The sequence below is a fragment of the Caretta caretta genome, chromosome 8, assembly GCF_965140235.1.
Source record: "Caretta caretta isolate rCarCar2 chromosome 8, rCarCar1.hap1, whole genome shotgun sequence".
In the NCBI taxonomy this organism is placed as follows: domain Eukaryota; kingdom Metazoa; phylum Chordata; order Testudines; family Cheloniidae; genus Caretta; species Caretta caretta.
This window is the reverse complement of record NC_134213.1, coordinates 105,073,096-105,092,176: the sequence shown is the minus strand read 5'-3', so window position 1 is coordinate 105,092,176 and position 19,081 is coordinate 105,073,096. Positions and strand designations below refer to the sequence as shown.

General features: G+C 43.4%; 1 protein-coding gene across 11 annotated transcripts in view; it reads left to right on the top strand.

The window, feature by feature from the left end:
- MAST2 (microtubule associated serine/threonine kinase 2) overlaps positions 1 to 19,081 on the top strand; it is a 391,471-nt gene that overhangs the window by 185,478 nt on the left and 186,912 nt on the right. For all 11 annotated transcript variants that reach the window (XM_048862155.2, XM_048862154.2, XM_048862150.2 and 8 more), the window contains one exon: positions 12,024 to 12,055. In XM_048862155.2, the coding sequence (XP_048718112.2) occupies positions 12,024 to 12,055 (32 nt within the window). The remainder of the gene's footprint in view (positions 1 to 12,023; positions 12,056 to 19,081) is intronic.

Below are 19,081 nucleotides of genomic sequence, written 5' to 3'. Positions count from 1 at the left end.
GTTTTTCATGATGGTGAATTTGATAGGGCCCTACCTATGAGGAAAAGTTGAAAGAACAGGGCATGTTTAATTTAGAGAACAGAAGGCTGAGGGAGGACATGATGATAATCTTCAAATATATAAAAGGTTGTTACAAGGAGGACTGTGATCAGTTGTTCTTCATGGCCATCAGTGGTAGGACAAGTTGTAATTCGCTTAGTTTGAAGCAAAGGAGATTTATGTTGGATATTGGAAAAGCTTTCTAACTATAAGGGTAATTAAGCAATGGAACAGGTTATCTAGGGTGCTATGAAATCCTCATCGTTGGATGTTTTTAAGAACTGGTTAGACAAACATCTGACCCCAAATGGTTTAGCTATACTTATTCCTATGAGGTCCCTTTCAGCCCTACATTTCTATGATTCTTCAGTAACTCCTTGCTTAACATTGTAGTTATGTTCCTGAAAAATGCTACTTCAAGCAAAATGATGTTAAGCGAATCCAGTTTCCCCATAAGAATGAATGTAAATGGGTGGGTTTGATTCCAGGGAAAAAATTTTCGCCAGACAAGACTATATTTTATATATACAGTATACGTTTTTAAACAAACAATTTAATATTATGCACAGCAAAGATGATTGTGAAGTTTGGTTGAGCTGGTGGAGTCCAAGGGTGGAAGAGGGTGGGTTATTTCCCAGGGAATACGTTACCGCTAAATGATGAACTAGCACTTGGCTGAGCCCTCAAGGGTTAACATGTTGTTAATGTAGCCTCACACTCTACAAGGCAGCACAAATGGAGGGAGGGGAGACAGCATGGCAGAGAGAGACAGACACACATACCTTGGCTCTGTGTGTGTGTGTGAGAGAGAGGGAGAGGCACATTGCCCCTTTAAGTACGCTTACCCAACTCTAAGTACATTGACTTTTTAAGTAGATCAGCAAGATGAGACAGCAGCTGCTGCCAGCAAGCTCCCTCCATCCTGAGCCCTGTTGAATCCCCACCCACCCCTGCTCGCTTTATGGAGATGGGGGACGGGAGCGAGGGGGGGGGAGAGGGACACCCTGACATTAGCACCCTTCTTTCCCCCTGCCTTGCACAGCAAGCCGGAGGCTCCCAGGAGCAGCTCCAAGGCAGAGGGCGGGAGCAGCACATGGCAGTGTGGGGAGGGACAGCTGAACTGCCGGCAATTGATAGCCTGCTGGGCGGCTGCTGTACAGGGAATTTAGGGGAGCAGGGAGCTGATAAGGGGGCTGCCGGCCCACCCTGGTTCCAAGCCCCCACCAGCTAGCTCCAACGGGCTGCTCTTTCTGCAAGCAGTGAACAAAGCAGGCAAACCCTATAAGGGAGCAATGCACAGCTTTAAACGAGCATGTTCTCTAATTGATCAGCAAGGTAACAACGAAACAACGTTAACCGGCACGACTTTAAGGGAGGAGTTACTGTATAAAGGTGTGTCTAGAGCCAATCCTACTCCATTTTTTTCTGTTCTTTTGCTTCTGCCCCATGTATGCAACATGTCTACATTGCACTCTCCTCAAGTTAATAAATATAAATGTTACTCCTAAACATGTGCCATTACATACACTGATTTCTTGAGTGTTTCTCTCTTCAAATAAAATCTGTTGCATAAAGAAGCTTGGCAGGCATGCCTTATGTGTGTCAGACATGGCAGTGCTAGTATTCAAAACATAGCTCTACATTTTGTTAGTCGGACTTCCTGATCAAATCTACCTGTTTTTCTGACATGCTGTCATCATATTGTGGGGTAGGTGTAGGGCATTATTGAAAGGTGTTGCAGCAAAATTTCTTTTGCCCTTCATTCAGCATGCCACTCAGGTTGCCATTTCTCTTTAGTAAATTAGTTTACTGAGGTCTTCAGAGATTCAGCAGGGTGATATTAGAGCTAAAGGGCACAGTCAAGTTACTGTACCTGCAATTCTTAACTCTGGCAGGGAGTCCAGAGAGGAAGTTAATTCATTTTGAAAAGCCATTGTGTAATATTATCAGCTAAAAGGTTTTTGAGATCAACTATTTAACTACTGTTTTTATTATGAAAAGAAGTAGCCTGCTTCTTTACTGGTAATTTAGGACTAGACTGAGTCTTTGTTCTTAGTCCCAGGAGGAGGAGCCCTGAGAAGAAATTAACAAATTATTTGAGCATAAGCTTTCATGAGCTACAGCTCACTTCCATCCAATGAAGAGAGCTGTAGCTCACGAAAGCTTATGCTCAAAAAAATTGGTTAGTCTCTAAGGTGCCACAAGTACTCCTTTTCTTTTTGCGAATACAGACTAACACGGCTGCTACTCTGAAACCTGAGAAGAAATTGTGACTCTGAGAATCTCAGTTCCTTCCCTGTCCCTTCCTTGCTCCCATGAGGAGGTAATCTGTGCCACCCCTTTGTCAGCTCAACTTTGTTGGCTGACTCATTGAAGGGGTGGGGCAAGACCCTGCCCACCTGCTTGGGAATGTACAGGGCAGGTAGTCCTTGCTCTCATACCTCATCCAAGCTATGATGTGGGGAGGTTTGACAGGAAAGGGAGACTGAGGACTTAGTCCCTCTTAATATCCTGTACAGGCAGTTTAGAGTCGGGCACAATCCGTAGTGTATAGTGTAATATAGTATTCAGGACGAGACCTGTTCAAGAAAACAAAAGTCCATATCAGAAAAATATTGTGTAGTGAGTCATTTTGTCTTGCTAACTAATTTAATTTTAAAAATAAGATACTGGGGGAGAACAACAAGTAGGGAAATGCCCTTATACCTTCTGAGACGCACTCTTGAAGCATTGGCAGTTAGGTAAGTAAGGTGACAAGGTGTCTGGTTTTCGACGGAACACCCGGTCGAAAAGGGACCCTGGCAGCTCCGGTCAGCACTGCCAACTGGGCCGTTAAAGCTCTGGTCTGTGGTGCTAAGGCAGGCTAGTCCCTACCTGTCCTGGGGCACCATGCTGCACCCCGGAAGCGGCCAGCAGGTCCGTGTCCTCGGTGGGGGGGGAGGCATGGGGCTCAGCGCACTACCCCCACCCTGAGCCTGGCCAGTGCGGGGGAGGCATGGGGCTCTGCACGCTACCCCCACCCTGAGCCCGGCCAGTGGGAGCTGTGGGACAGTGCCTACGGCAGGCGAGAGCAGCGTGCGGCGCTTCCTGCCCCCCCGCCCCGCCCCAGAGTTGGACCTGTTGGCCGCTTCCGGGGCGTGCACAACTCATGTCATGACAGGCAGCCTGCCTTAGCCCCCTCGCTGCGCCGCTGACCCGGAAGCCACCTGAAGTAAGCCTGTGCCCCAGCCCCTCTGAACCCGGAGCCCCATTTTGCATCCCAAAGCCCTCATCCCTGGCCCCAGCCCAGAGCCTGCTCCCCCAAGGCCAGAGCCCTCATCCCCTCCTGCACACCAATCCCCTGCCCCAGCCCTGAGCCCCCTAAACCTGGAGCCCCCTCCTTCACCTCAAACCCCTCATCCCTGGCCCCACCCCAGAGCCAGCACGCCCAGCACAGAGCCCTCACCCCCCCCACACTCCAACCCCTCCCCCAGCCCTGAGCCCCCCCAAACTCAGAGCCCCTTCCCGCACACCAAATCCCTTGGCCCCACCCCCCCAGCCTGGAGCCCTCACCCCCCCTGCACCCCAAGCCCTGCCCCAGCCCAGTGAGAGAGAGCCACCAAGGGAGGGGGAATGTAGTGAATGGGGGTGGGGCTAGGGCATTCGGTTTTGTGCCATTATAAAGTTGCAAAAAGAAAAGGAGGACTTGTGGCACCTTAGAGACTAACCAATTTATTTGAGCATAAGCTTTCGTGTGCAAAAAGAAAAGGAGTACTTGTGGCACCTTAGAGACTAACCAATTTATTTGAGCATAAGCTTTCGTGTGCAAAAAGAAAAGGAGTACTTGTGGCACCTTAGAGACTAACCAATTTATTTGAGCATAAGCTTTCGTGCACGAAAGCTTAAGCTTATGCTCAAATAAATTGGTTAGTCTCTAAGGTGCCACAAGTACTCCTTTTCTTTTTGCGAATACAGACTAACACGGCTGTTACTCTGAAACCTGCCATTATAAAGTTGGCAACCCTATAGGTAACTGATTGCCTTAAAATCAGTTGCCTTGATGAAACCCTGAAGTAAGTGGAATGACATATTGGAGGCTTTTGGAGCCACAGTGTCTTGCCAGATTATGTGGGTGGGTTTGACTTTGATACTTAGCTGTACCGTTACCAGGGCTATTTGCTATAATATGTAGATGACCCTTGGTGGGTGTAAATTCTTGGCTGTGGTTGCTGCCCTGGTAGTACCCTTTAGCACACAGATGTTTTTCTAGTTTCCAGCCATTTCATAGTGACTGAGCTCTGAAGGGAAACCTGAAAGCTCTTTGTTTTGCTAGCGCTGGGTTCTTAAAAGCATTGTGCATTTAAAAAAAAAAAAAAAGTGGGAGAAGAAGCTGAAATTTACATGTTATATTATGTGCTAGCTCTTGACTCATGGTTTTGAGGATTGACAAAAACTCGTTCTTTAGAGGAGTGAGGCTATTTGTCAGTTGAATGTCAATCCTTTTTCCAGTTGGTTGTTTCAATACATTTTACAAATGATAATATTTCTTACTGACATGAGACTGTACTGAATTTGGAAAGAACAAGGAGTACTTGTGGCACCTTAGAGACTAACAAGTACTCCTTGTTCTTTCTTTTGATACAGACTAACATGGCTACCACTCTGAATTTGGAAAGTAATCCCAAACTTATTTTGATTGTTTTGTTGGTTTGTGTGTGGGTATTTAGAATAATAATAAAATTATACATTATGATCAGTGCCTTCAGTAGTTAATATCGCCCTTCCACAGTACCAAATTGTCCTAAAACTGCTGCTGCTGCTCTGGCCCTGCAATGCAGGCTTTGTAAGAGGAGGAAAATCCTGGTACATTGTAATTCAACATGTGGCTAGCAGCAGAAGTGTGTGAGAGAACACACTGCCAGGTCTGAAATACCCATGATAATATTAATTATATATTAACATTATTGCAGGCAAAGCACCTCCAAAGTGTGTGGGCTAATGGTATTGCAGGTGTCTACATCTTCTCAATATTGCTAATTTTAGGTGGTATTGGAAAGTGTTAAGGTAGCAATTTTCTTACTTCAAAGCATATTTTATATTTAATCAGGTGATATAACAATATAATCCTTAATTATTTAGTTTTGCAATAAAATAGTAAATTATGGAAATCAACATCTGCAGTGTGTACCACAAATTAATCCAACATTTCATTTTATAGATATGTTGTTGTTAAAATGCTCATGTTGTTAGTATTGATGTTTCAATCTCTTTGCAGTGCAGTTTGGCAACCAAATTCAAATGATGATATTTTAATTTTTAGAGAGAAGGAAATTGAAAGGTATTGTTTTTAATATCCATTTATATACATTCCTGTAGTAAGAAGTAGCAGATTTTCTTGACAGATACTTGCAGAGAAAGAAAAGCTTAGATTTTTTTTAAAACCATGAAAAATTCCTTCCTTTTTCAGCCTGATGGATGGATTATAGTTGATGTCCTTGCATGGGCAGGTTGCATTTTCCATCAGAAGTGGAGATTCTAATCCTCATTATCATTTCTGTAATGCAAGTGGTTTATGTGTAGAAACAGATTTAATTAATCCCCTGCTGGTTGATAGTGCACCCTAAAGCAAATACTTACAGTCAGCAAAGGAAAAATTTAAAATGTGAGTGCATGGTGTCAGGTCAGTGAGTGTCAGTTGATCTTACAACATCTGTGAAATATCTTTAATTTACCAAGCAAAATGTATTTTCCCCTCTAGCTACAGAAATACTTTTATATCATCTTGTTTGGTGGCTCAGCTTGGATGGGGATAAGCTTACCAAATAGGAGTTCCAGGGTCAAAGGCTATCTCAGGCCATGTCTACACTTACCGGCAATCAGTGTTCTGCAATTGATGCAGCAGGGGTCAGTTTAGCTGGTCTAGTGAAGACCCACTAAATTGACCACAGAGCGCTCTCCGGTCGACTCTGGTATTCCACCAGAATGAGAGGAGTAAGGTAAGTTGACAGGAGAGCGTCTCCCGTCGATGCAGTGCAATGTAGACACTGCAGTAAGTCGACCTAAGCTATGACCTAAGAATCAAGCAGCAGGATACGGACCCTGGACTTCAGAAAAGCAGACTTCAACTCCCTCAGGGAACGGATGGCCAGGATCCCCTGGGGGACTAACTTGAAGGGGAAAGGAGTCCAGGAGAGCTGGCTGTATTTCAAGGAATCCCTGTTGAGGTTACAGGGACAAACCATCCCAATGAGTCGAAAGAATAGTAAATATGGCAGGCGACCAGCTTGGCTTAATGGTGAAATCCTAGCGGATCTTAAACATAAAAAAGAAGCTTACAAGAAGTGGAAGGTTGGACATATGACCAGGGAAGAGTATAAAAATATTGCTCGGGCATGTAGGAATGATATCAGGAGGGCCAAATCGCACCTGGAACTGCAGCTAGCCAGAGATGTTAAGAGTAACAAGAAAGGTTTCTTCAGGTATGTTGGCAACAAGAAGAAAGCCAAGGAAAGTGTGGGCCCCTTACTGAATGAGGGAGGCAACCTAGTGACAGAGGATGTGGAAAAAGCTAATGTACTCAATGCTTTTTTTGCCTCTGTTTTCACTAACAAGGTCAGCTCCCAGACTGCTGCGCTGGGCATCACAAAATGGGGAAGAGATGGCCAGCCCTCTGTGGAGATAGAGGTGGTTAGGGACTATTTAGAAAAGCTGGATGTGCACAAGTCCATGGGGCCGGACGAGTTGCATCCGAGAGTGCTGAAGGAATTGGCGGCTGTGATTGCAGAGCCATTGGCCATTATCTTTGAAAACTCGTGGCGAACCGGGGAAGTCCCGGATGACTGGAAAAAGGCTAATGTAGTGCCAATCTTTAAAAAAGGGAAGGAGGAGGATCCTGGGAACTACAGGCCAGTCAGCCTCACCTCAGTCCCCGGAAAAATCATGGAGCAGGTCCTCAAAGAATCAATCCTGAAGCACTTGCATGAGAGGAAAGTGATCAGGAACAGCCAGCATGGATTCACCAAGGGAAGGTCATGCCTGACTAATCTAATTGCCTTTTATGATGAGATTACTGGTTCTGTGGATGAAGGGAAAGCAGTGGATGTATTGTTTCTTGACTTTAGCAAAGCTTTTGACACGGTCTCCCACAGTATTCTTGTCAGCAAGTTAAGGAAGTATGGGCTGGATGAATGCACTATAAGGTGGGTAGAAAGCTGGCTAGATTGTCGGGCTCAACGGGTAGTGATCAATGGCTCCATGTCTAGTTGGCAGCCGGTATCAAGCGGAGTGCCCCAAGGGTCGGTCCTGGCGCCGGTTTTGTTCAATATCTTCATAAATGATCTGGAGGATGGTGTGGATTGCACTCTCAGCAAATTTGCGGATGATACTAAACTGGGAGGAGTGGTAGATACGCTGGAGGGGAGGGATAGGATACAGAAGGACCTAGACAAATTGGAGGATTGGGCCAAAAGAAATCTGATGAGGTTCAATAAGGATAAGTGCAGGGTCCTGCACTTAGGACGGAAGAACCCAATGCACCGCTACAGACTAGGGACCGAATGGCTAGGCAGCAGTTCTGCGGAAAAGGACCTAGGGGTGACAGTGGACGAGAAGCTGGATATGAGTCAGCAGTGTGCCCTTGTTGCCAAGAAGGCCAATGGCATTTTGGGATGTATAAGTAGGGGCATAGCGAGCAGATCGAGGGACGTGATCGTTCCCCTCTATTCGACATTGGTGAGGCCTCATCTGGAGTACTGTGTCCAGTTTTGGGCCCCACACTACAAGAAGGATGTGGATAAATTGGAGAGAGTCCAGCGAAGGGCAACAAAAATGATTAGGGGTCTGGAACACATGACTTATGAGGAGAGGCTGAGGGAGCTGGGATTGTTTAGCCTGCGGAAGAGAAGAATGAGGGGGGATTTGATAGCTGCTTTCAACTACCTGAAAGGGGGTTCCAAAGAGGATGGCTCTAGACTGTTCTCAGTGGTGGCAGATGACAGAACGAGGAGTAATGGTTTCAAGTTGCAGTGGGGGAGGTTTAGATTGGATATTAGGAAAAACTTTTTCACTAAGAGGGTGGTGAAACACTGGAATGCGTTACCTAGGGAGGTGGTAGAATCTCCTTCCTTTGAGGTTTTTAAGGTCAGGCTTGACAAAGCCCTGGCTGGGATGATTTAACTGGGATTTGGTCCTGCTTCGAGCAGGGGGTTGGACTAGATGACCTTCTGGGGTCCCTTCCAACCCTGATATTCTATGATTCTATGTCGACTCCAGCTACGTTATTCATGTAGCTGGAGTAGCGTAACGTAGGTCGACTTACCCCGCTAGTGTAGAAAAGGCCTCAGGAACCCTGGTGCCTGTGCTGGCAGAAACTGGGAACATTCAGGTGGTGGTGATTTTCAGTTAATTCGAAAGGGCCAAAGTATGGTGCATTCAGAGCACATTTTAGCATCCCACTTTGCCTGTGGGTATGTGCCATATGTGCAGTTACACATTCAAGGACGAATTGCAATATTGAGATAAAGTGATGATGAAATCTCTCTCCATGGTGCTTTTATAAAGAGTGATTAAAGGAAGACAGTGTGATACATCACCTACTCCCAACATGACTAAAACACTGCACCCTTCTGTGATTATTAAGTTAAAAAATTAGTATTGCTAACCAATCCCTAAGTTAATTTTATTACTTTTCAATAAAACAGATAATTAATTTAATGTCATTTTCCTCTGTATGTAAAGATACAGCCTGATGAATCACATTTTTGAGAACATAAGTTAATTGAATGGGATGATTCCAGAATGGTTCTGCTCTCAGTAATTCAATTCTCTGAGGCAACATGTTGAATAAGACCTCAGTTGTTGGTCATGTTATTTGACTTCATCAGGACTTGACTTTATCCTTTATGCTAATTGTTGATGGGTTTCATCTGTGGAAAAAAGTTTGAGAAATAAAACTAGGCAAATTGACAGTCTGTCATTTTTGTAAGAGGATACTGAAAATAAACATGCATTTAGAGGATTATATTACCGACCTTGAGAGGAGGTGGCACAGAGCTAGGCTGAGGTAATGAGGATAATATATCTATGTATTGACAGTTAAAGTGCTCAGAGACAGATACTTCAGATTGTGCATGGAATCTACTATTCTTTGATGTTTCACTCTAAATTGGGGTTAGGTCTTATATGGAAGAAAACATTTTACATAATTAGCACAGTTACTCAGAGGATTTATTGAGTTGTGGAACAATGAAAGAATTACTATACCCAAAGCTAAATACCAGGTCATATTTGGTGGTCGTAGCATGACAGTGTTTTATTAATCATCTTGCCATTTAAAATATGAACTGTTTCAAGAATGCATAAATACGTACTGCCAAGTTCTCTTTGTGTGATGTTTGGCAGGATTAGCATGGTAAAGTAAGTCTAGTCACCAACACTTGCTTCATAATTAATATACTGAAGCTTGCTTCCCTTAGCTATCCTACAAAAACTAATTTCCAAGCTCTGATCCCGATTTATGGGAAATAGGTAACTACAGATCTCCATGAAGTATTGTCAGGCTCTTCTGTTAGGTTTTGTCTATACTTGAAATGTCAGTCGAGTGCAATGTACTTTAACTGAATGATTGAAATGCGCCTTAAGTCCACATGTAAGTACTTTTGTGTGATTAAGTTATCCTGATAACCTGTAGGTGTAAAGATGCAATCAGCTGAGTGCCAGTATGGACGTTCCAGTTTCCTCAACCAGTGAAAGCTCCTTAGTTCACCAACTACGACACCACTCTTTTTGTATCTTCTTATTCCCTGCCCTGCCCTTTTGTGCAGTGCCCCCACTATGTGCCTCCTCAAATGTCTGCACTCCTGCTCCTTAAATGCAGGTCTCAGACGGCTGTCCTGCTGTGGATCATCAGCTGAGCCTTCAGTTTCTGCCCCCCACGCTATTCCCCTCTGCATCAGCTGTGTTCCCCACATATGCTGGTCCTTTCTCCAGTAATCCCTTCCTTCCGATATCCCTGGGTCTGGCTTTATAACTCTGCAGACAGTGAATTGCTGATGGTGAATGGGTTGAAACTGCAACAGAAAGAGCAGAGTTGGCGGCGCTGGTGCTCGCAGTCCTTGAGCTTCCAGCTCCGCTCCCCTTGCTTTGGCCCTTCCAGGCTGTAGGGCCTTTAAAACCTGTTTGGGCGGGGCGGAGAAGCGGCGCAGCTACCAGGTCTGCTGTTCCTGGTTCAGTCAGCTAAGCAGGGGAGCAATGGCTGGGGGGTCAGGGGACATGGCTGGGGAGGGAGGATACTATTGAGTGGGCACAGAAGATTGTAGTTTCAGGTGGATTGCTGTCTGAGAGTCTGCGAAGTAGGAATGAAGGGACATTTCAGGAGGGTAATGTGAGGTGGGACATAGTGGAACAATGGATATAAAAACTCATTGCTGTACCGCTGATTACTCTCCCTGTTGTAGTCAAGGCCTTAGAGGTGTTGAATTTAAAAAACTGTATTGTATATTGATGCTATAATTGCAGTGTATTCATTTAAGCGCAATCACAGAATGAATGTGAATACTATAGGGATAGAGTGCAATTCAGTCATGGCATATTTGATTGTGTTACATTGAGAGATCGTATGTAATATACCATGTGTTTTTCTAAAATAAAATGTGTTAATTTCCAAATTCAGAGAGAGATTATGGGTCAAGAAAAATGTTGTTTTCATGGATAACAAAAAGTGACTACCATAGGTACAAATGAGAATAAAAACAAACATAACCCTTTAAGCACAAAGTTTTTTCCACTGCATGCATTCGATGAAGTGAGCTGTAGCTCACGAAAGCTTATGCTCAGATAAATGTGTTAGTCTCTAAGGTGCCACAAGTCCTCCTTCTCTTTTTGCGGATAAAGACTAACACGGCTGCTACTCTGAAGTCTTTAAACATAGGCGCCGACTTCCTCAGTTCCCAGGGGGTACTCTACCCCTGCCCGGCCCCAGGTCCCATTCCCACTCCATCCCTCCCTTGCTACTGCTGGACTCAGAAGCATTACAAACAGAAAATATGCTGGCTCCAGCTGCAATAATTGTAAATGGTAAAAAGTAAATTAAAGATTTATATTAGGGTCAGTTAGAATAAATTGCATTTGATCTTATTAATAACATCATTAAATTTTAATTTTTTAAAATGTGATATTTATCTTCACATTGTCCTATCAAAAAAGACGGAGTAGTAGAATTATTTTAAAAAAACCTCCCTTTAAATAGACGTGTGGCTGTTTGACTTTTTTCTTGTGTTCTTGTGTGCCTTGTTGAAGGTGGACTCTGAGTAGATGATGATACCATCTAGTGGTGAAATATTAAAAGTGCAGTAGTGTAAAATGTTTTTAAAAAGAGATAAATGTGCTTACCTGAGATGGAAGTTGAAAAAATATTTATCTTGTAATATTTACAGTTTAATGGCGAAATGTTCTGATTCTAAGTGCAAGGTGCATTTCTTTGAGGTTGTCTTCTCAAACATATAGCAGTATGTGTATATTTAAAAAAAACTCCAAGACAAAACACTCCACTGCACACACTTCTCCCCCAGGGAGAAGATAAGAGAACAAACACATGACAGATGTTATCATGTTGTTTGATGCACTATGGGAAGGCACTCAGATACTAGAATGATGAACTGTGTATGACAGAATAGAATTTATTGCAAAGATGGTTAGTACATTTATATACAATTGTATGCTTCTAATTGTAAATACCATAATTGTGCAGTCAAAGCAAATATTTGTGTGCATACCTGGCCAGTTGAGTGCCCAGTTGGCTATAAACAGATGCAAATACCATATTATGCATGCAATGATAATATATGTGGTAACAAATAGGAGTGCTGCCATCTTTTGAACACATCTTTGAAAATCTGGTCCTTAATATTTTATTTATAAAGTAATATTACTAGATTAGATAAAGAGGAAGTTAATTTAAGATATTTCTTCATTCATTTTCTCATTTTTTTTGTTTGTATTTTTTCCAGAAGGAACTCAGTCTCCCTAGAAGAGGAAGCTTGTAAGTATAATTACTTTTCATCTATTGCTGCCATAAGTACTCCTGACGGCATTCCCTGCCAAAAATATTTAAAAATTCTACTATATATATTCTGTGCACGGTATTTTAAAATTCTGCAACATTCTGCAAATTTTATTTGTCAAATATGGAGACTCCCGCCTGGCATTGGGGAGCACAGGCCACTGGCTGCACAGAGGTGGGAGATCACTGTGTGGCTTCCCTCCCATCCGCCCGACACAGACTCAGCGGTGAGGTTGCACCCAACCCTGACAGAGTTCAAGGGTGGGGCCTGCCCCCAAAACAGCCCAGGGGCCTGCCCCTCTGTGCCAGCTGCACCAGGTAGGCTCAGCAAGGAAGGATCCAAGTGTGTAGGGGCTTATTGTGGGGGGATCCACGTGTAGTTTGAGAGAGATGTGGGGAAATTTGGGTGCAGGCGGTTCGGTGGGGAATCCGGGTGCGGGGAAGATCTGGATGCACAGGGGCTTGTTGGGGGTTCTGGATGCGATGGTAATGGGACTCTGCAGGGGGGTCCAGGTGAAGGTGGTTGGGGCTCCGTGGTGGTGGGGGGATAGAGCTTGGAGGGGGGTCTACATGTGGGAGGCTCAATGGGGGGTCCAGATGCTGGTGGAGTGGGGCTCAGTGGGGTGGGGATCCAGATGCAACTGGTTGGGGCTTGGTGGGGTGGGGATCTGGGTGCCAGGGGCTTGTTGGGGTGTTCCAGGTGCAGGGGAAGTGGAGCTTATCGGGGGCTTCTGAGGGTGGAGGCTCGGCAGGAGGGTCTAAGTATGAGGGGGTCTGGATGCACAGGGATTGGGTGGTTGGGGGAGTAGCTTCCTTTACAGGGATCCTTCTCCCTGCAGCTGAGGTGTGATGGGTACAGGAAACGGGGTGTGGGAGTGGGGGAGTTTGCAGAGCTTCCTGCAGCCGGGGGAGAAATCTGTGTGGGGGCTGTCTGGCCCTGCCCCTGATGCCTTGCAGTGGAAGAGGAAGTCCCGACCTCCCTAGCCCAGCCTGGACTAGCAGCTGAGCCCGGCAGAGAGTAGGAGCCATCACCTGGGTCTTCCCCAGTTCCGCCTCCTGCCCCCCTCTCCCCCCCAGTGATTTACGCCTCTGCCGGCTGCCCTGGACACCCAAAACATACTGCTGGGGAGGGTTGCATGACCACTCTTGTGCCTTACCTTTGCTGCCCCATCAGAAAGTCATTTTTCTGCAGGGAAGCAAAGAAATATACAGGGGACATAAATTCTGCACAGGTGCAGTGGCGCAGAATTCCCCTAGGATTACATAAGGCTTGATTCAACAAAAATACTTGCAGATTCTCAACTGTTGAATCCACACAGAGCTATCAGAGACAGATATATTTTTTTCCATTAACATTTTTCATGTGCTTTTAAAGTGTTTTTGAAAGGTGCCACATTGGAGACTAAAGTCCTCTGTTCATTTCTTTAAGAGGTGGAGGACAGCCAGTGGTAGTGCAAGCCTACTCAATAGCTTAGCCAGTAGGGCTCAAACCTGACATGAAGGAAACTTACAGGAGTGAGTGGGGAGTTCAGCATTTATGCAGCAGACAGTGCTTGCCTTTTTTGTTGAGACTGCCAACGGTGGTCCCTGTTGCTTCCAATCCCAACCTTTGTACTCTGGATAAAATGTCCAGTGGGGTTTGTACTGAGATTTAATAATCTAATTCCACACAAGTCACTGATGGGAACAACATTTGCTCACTGCGGTGTGGACAATGTAGATGTGAAAAAACTAGATTCTCATTACCAATCCCTCCAGGTTTTTGTTGTGAAATCAAGACGATAGAAGTATTGCCACAAACCATAAAATAGCAAACTGGAAAAAGCAGATTTCTTAAAATATAGCACTTTTAAAATTAAGCCAGTTATTGATTTTAACATCTCTTTAGGTTTGCAGAGTTTTAGGAGACTCTGTTTTGTGATGATCTCTGAGAGAATTTAACAGTTGCTAGGCTTAGTTTTCTGTGGTCTGGTATGTGGTAGAATAAAACTGCATAGTGGCTGGATTATATAAAGAATATGCAAGTGTGCCAGTTAAACCTACAATAAGCTTAAAGTCATAGCCTTCTAACTAAAAACCAAGCCCTAAAGTTTGCATATCACAGAAGCAAAGTCAGTTCCTTAGATTACCTTTTATAAGCTGTCTTAGATTTCAGGTTTTGGTAACAAACGAGTTTGAATTTTTATTCTTTAAAATCTCTTCTTTGTATAAGGAGTAATGTTTGGAAAGTGCTGTGTGGTGCCTGTGATTCACTGTTGAACAATATGACTAGGTAAAAAGGCTTTTTTTAATGAGGCATGAATGAATCTTTTTGTTGAAGTCATATGATGGTGTTAAATTCAGTTACTTAAAACAAAACAGAACACAGGACTCATACATCAATTATCCATCAGTATACTTTTTAGACCAGCTTAGCTAGATTTGTATTAGATTTTAGGAACACTATTGCTTATATGATTTGGGAAAAGTAAAGACAGTGATTGAATAAGAGCACTTGGACAAGTATTTGGAGACAATCCAGTGAAACAAATACTTGATATTAGTTATTCATCTGTAGCCTTTACCTTAATGTAACAATTCAGATTTTTGGCACAAAGCATTTTTGATCTGGAGTGGAGGATTCCAAAGTTTTTTCCTGTTTCTTGGTCAACTATGGAGATGGGTACAATATAAAGCTATTATAAGTATTAACAGTATTAACAATATCACTGTGCTCAGGTCTTTAGGCACTGACAGTTTATGATGGTTTATTTAGTAACTATGGATATTGCTGAATTGTTTGTAAAGTACCTTTCTTCAGTTACTTCAATCCTTTCTTTTTGATTACCTCTGTGAAGAGAACTTATGTAGCCTCTGTATCTAGAAGGTCAAAACCCTAAACTGCAAAGGGCAAGAATAACCGCTACTCATGTGATTTCAATTTTTAGCAGAATAGAGATTTTCAAAGTGTTCAATATGCTTCTTGTAAAGATGCTCTGACTAAATTATTTTACTGTATTCCCTGCAACTATAGGAAGTGCAGTCAGTCAGACCTAGTTATTTTGAATTGGTTTACTTTTGTTTAGTTTCATAAGTTAGTACTATAATGTGATTTTCATTTATTTCTGATTGATATCCGAATGCCCTTATCAACCAATTAGAATTGTATGGCTCAATGGAAAGAGCATTGTGGATCTGTAGATCTCAAAAATCTTTGTTTATCTCAGAGTTGTTAATACTATAGTTTTGAAGTGCTCCCCATATAAATTAAATCTGCAAGATCTACGGAGTCTACTGTTTGTTCTTCCATCCCTGATTTAAAGAGTCTCTGCTCAGAAAATAATTTTTTAAAAAAATTATGATTCCTGTAATGGTGGAAACGGTATGTCAGAGAAGATCTTGCATTGTGCTTTAAAGATGGGTAGGCTTAGGATCATTCTAAATTCTTCTGGAAATTTGTCCCACACCTGAATGTCCTTGACGGAGAGCACTTTATTTTCAGATATTTTCTGCTTTATAAGCTTCATTGTCCCAACATAATGTAGTTATATTGACAGGTAATAGATGGAGACACAGTCAGTGATGTAGCTGAGTCCTGACCCATTGATTGTTTTGATGGACAGGATCAAGGCCATGACCTAGCCATGGGACAATGCAATCTGATTTGGAGTCAATGACAGGATTAGAGCGCAGGTGTGATGTGCTCATGATGGCCCTCCCTGTTGAGGTGGCACTCACACATTCTGTGCAAGCTAGGGCCGTTTCATTGCATCCAACATCAGCCCTACTGTGTAGAAATATACAGTAATTTACAATATATTTCCATTATCTCTGAAGAATGTATGGACTGCTATAGAAGAATCTTTATCAAGGAGGAATGGCATACATTTCCGAACAAGCTGGAAGTGGAGGAAAGTTTTTTGTTTTTCCTTTTTTTTTCATTGCAGTTTGGCTCAGTGGTGAGTTCAGCAGGACCCGGAAGCTTCAGACCAGTTGACGAGTGGATGCCTTTGTTAAAAGGCGAGGAGTGTTCTTTCTGCTAGTTCTTCTAAACATTTTGTCTTCTGACTCTCATCACCTCATTCTTATCTAGGTTCAGTTTTAGCCAGCTGTTCTTCACCCAGAAGCTCCTCTCTTGTAGGCATTATGACATCCTTGTGTTGGTATTGGTGCATTTATGGAACGTGACAGAGTTGGATGTCTTCAGTATACATTTTTGGCAATGGAGCTTGAGGTGTCTCACCATTTCTACAAGTGGACTTGTGTAAAAGCTGAAGCAGTGAGGAGATGGATGGATCCGTGTAAGATCCCAAATATGAAGATTGTTGGATAACTACTCCTCTTTCCCATTATCACTCTCTGGATCCTGTTCGAGAACCATTTTAGTGCTGCATCATCTACCTCAGTTGTATTAAGTTATACAGGCTTGGCAAGCCAGTCAGTTGACTGCCTATTATTTGACAACGGTCAAATATTGTTAAATATTCCAGCAAAAATGCCATGATACAGGCAGTGGCCTACCTTTTTGATTGCATGGTGCCATCTGTTAGCCAGCCTACTTAAATATCTTGATCACTGACTTTACCACAGAGCTCTTCTTCGGTGTGGGGAAAGGTATTCAGAGTGTCACAGCTAAATACAAGATTGAACAGATAGTTTAGCATAAGTAGTTAAACTTTCTAAGGGACAATTCAAGATGGAGTGGCCCATTAACACCCCTGTAGTCATAGGACAAAAACCGGGGTTAGTGTGTTACTGATTGTTGTAATAAGCCATAAATCCAATGTCTTTATTAAGACCATGATTTGCAGAGTCTAGCAAAGTTATGAATTTAAGCTCTGAGGCTCATCTTTTGAAAGTGTTGTGCAGGTTTCCTCTGATAGGTCAGATATAGAGTGATCACTTTGTTAAAAGTGTTCACCCACAAGTGATATGGTGTTTGTCTTTTATCATTTTCCTTTGAGAGTTCATTTGAGAACATAGTGATTGTCTAGTTTCACCCGCAGAATTGTTGTTGGGACATTTAGTTCACTGATTGAGGTACATCAATCAGTGAACAAGTGATGTACCTCAATCAGTGAACTAAATGTCCCAACAACAATTCTGAGAGACATGTATAGGACCCATGGATCTTGAATGGTGTGTTGTGGGGGGTGCTGATCATTGTATCAGTGGAGATATGTCTGCAAATTTTCTTCTGTTGTACTGGCAGGGTCTGATGCTGCTTTAAGTTAGTGTGTCCTGGTCTGTGGGCAGGTTGATTCTGATGATGTCTTTGGAGAGGTTGGGGCATTATTTGAAGGCCAGAAAAGGGGGTTCAGAAAAGATTTATTTCAGGCTGAGGTCCCCATCAAATATGGGTTGTAGTTATTTGAGGATACCCTATATGGGTTCAAGTGTAGGGTGCTTGGTGACAACTAGGGTTGTGTGGTCAGAGGGGGTTTTATTTCTATATTGAAGCAGGTTATCTTGGGGTATTTGGGTGGCCCAGTCCAAGATGCGGTCATCTTCTCTGGTGGCGTGTCCTTGCTTAGTGAAGGTGGTTTTGAATGTGTTAAGGTGTATATTCCGGACATTTTCCTTGGATCATATTCTGTGGAATTGGAGTGCCTGGCTGTAGATAAGATTCCTTGGTGTGTTTGGGGTGGTTTCTGGATCTATGAAGATATGTGTGGTGATCCATGGGTTTCTTGTATATAGTTATCTGAAGGGTTCGATAGTTGAAGTTGATTGTGGGGTCCAGGAAATGGATGCTGGTGTTGAAGGGTTCCAGAGAGAGTTTAATGGATGGGTGGATGTTGTTGAAGTTGTGGTGGACATCTATGCGGAAGTTTAGGTCGTCTGTCCAGAGGATGAAAATATCATTGATGTATCTCAGCTATATCATTGGTTTCATGGTGCACTGGTCCATAAATTCTTGTTCAAGGTGGCCCATGAAGAGGTTGGCATATTAGGGAGCCATCCTAATACCCAGGGCTGTTCCCATGGTTTGGACAAAGTGTTCGTTGTTGAATATAAAATTGTTACGGATGCATATCTGAGGGTTGTCCATTGTCTTGTAAATATTTGAGGCAGGTAGCTGTGCCATCATTGTGAGGGATGTTGGTATATTGGGAATTGACATCCATGGTGGCAAGGATGGTATTCTGAAAGAGGTTGTTTATGTTGCGGAGTTTATGGAAGAAGTTGATTGTGTTGTGGAGGAAGCTGGCCCTTTGTGTGGTGAGTGGTTTGAGGATAGGTTCTGAGTCCCACTATTCCTTCAGAAAGAGTGCCATAGCCAGATATGATGGGTCTCCCTGGGTTCCCTTGTTTGTGTATTTTGGGAAGCGTATAGAAGGTCTCTGGGGTGGGTTCATGGGGGAAGAGTTAATAGAGTTTTTCTTGGAGTTTTTTGGAGAAGCATTTGATGATATCCTTAAATTCCTGGGTAAACTGTGGTGAATTGAAGGGTTAGAAGGGAGCGCAGGGGTCATCTAGTTTAACCCCCTGCCAAGGTGAAGGATTTGTTGTGTGTAAACCTTCCAAGACAGATGGCTATCAAGTCTCATTTTGAAATCTCCAGTAAAGGAGTTTTCCCGACTTCCCGAGGAAGTTTGTTCCATTTTCCCACTTTTCTTACAGTTAGGAAGTTTTCCCTGAGATTTAATTTAAATCTGCTATGCTGTAGTTTGAACCCATTGCCTCTTCGCCTGCTCTCTGTGGCAAGACAGAACAGTTTTTCCTCATCTTCTTTGTGGGAGCCTTAGAAGTATTTGAAGACCATCATGTTCTCTCGTCCCCCACTCCCCCACCCCATTCTCCCTCTTTTTCCAGACTAAAGATACTCAGTTCCTTCAGCCTCTGCACATCTGGCTTACATTCCATCCCTTTGATGATCTTTGCCACTCACTCTGTATCCTTTCCAGTTTCTCTACATTCTGTCTGTTTTTCTAGGGCCCTACTAAATTCACGGCCATGAAAAACGCATCACGGGCTATGAAATCTGGTCTCCCACCGTGAAATCTGGTCTTTTGTGTGCTTTTA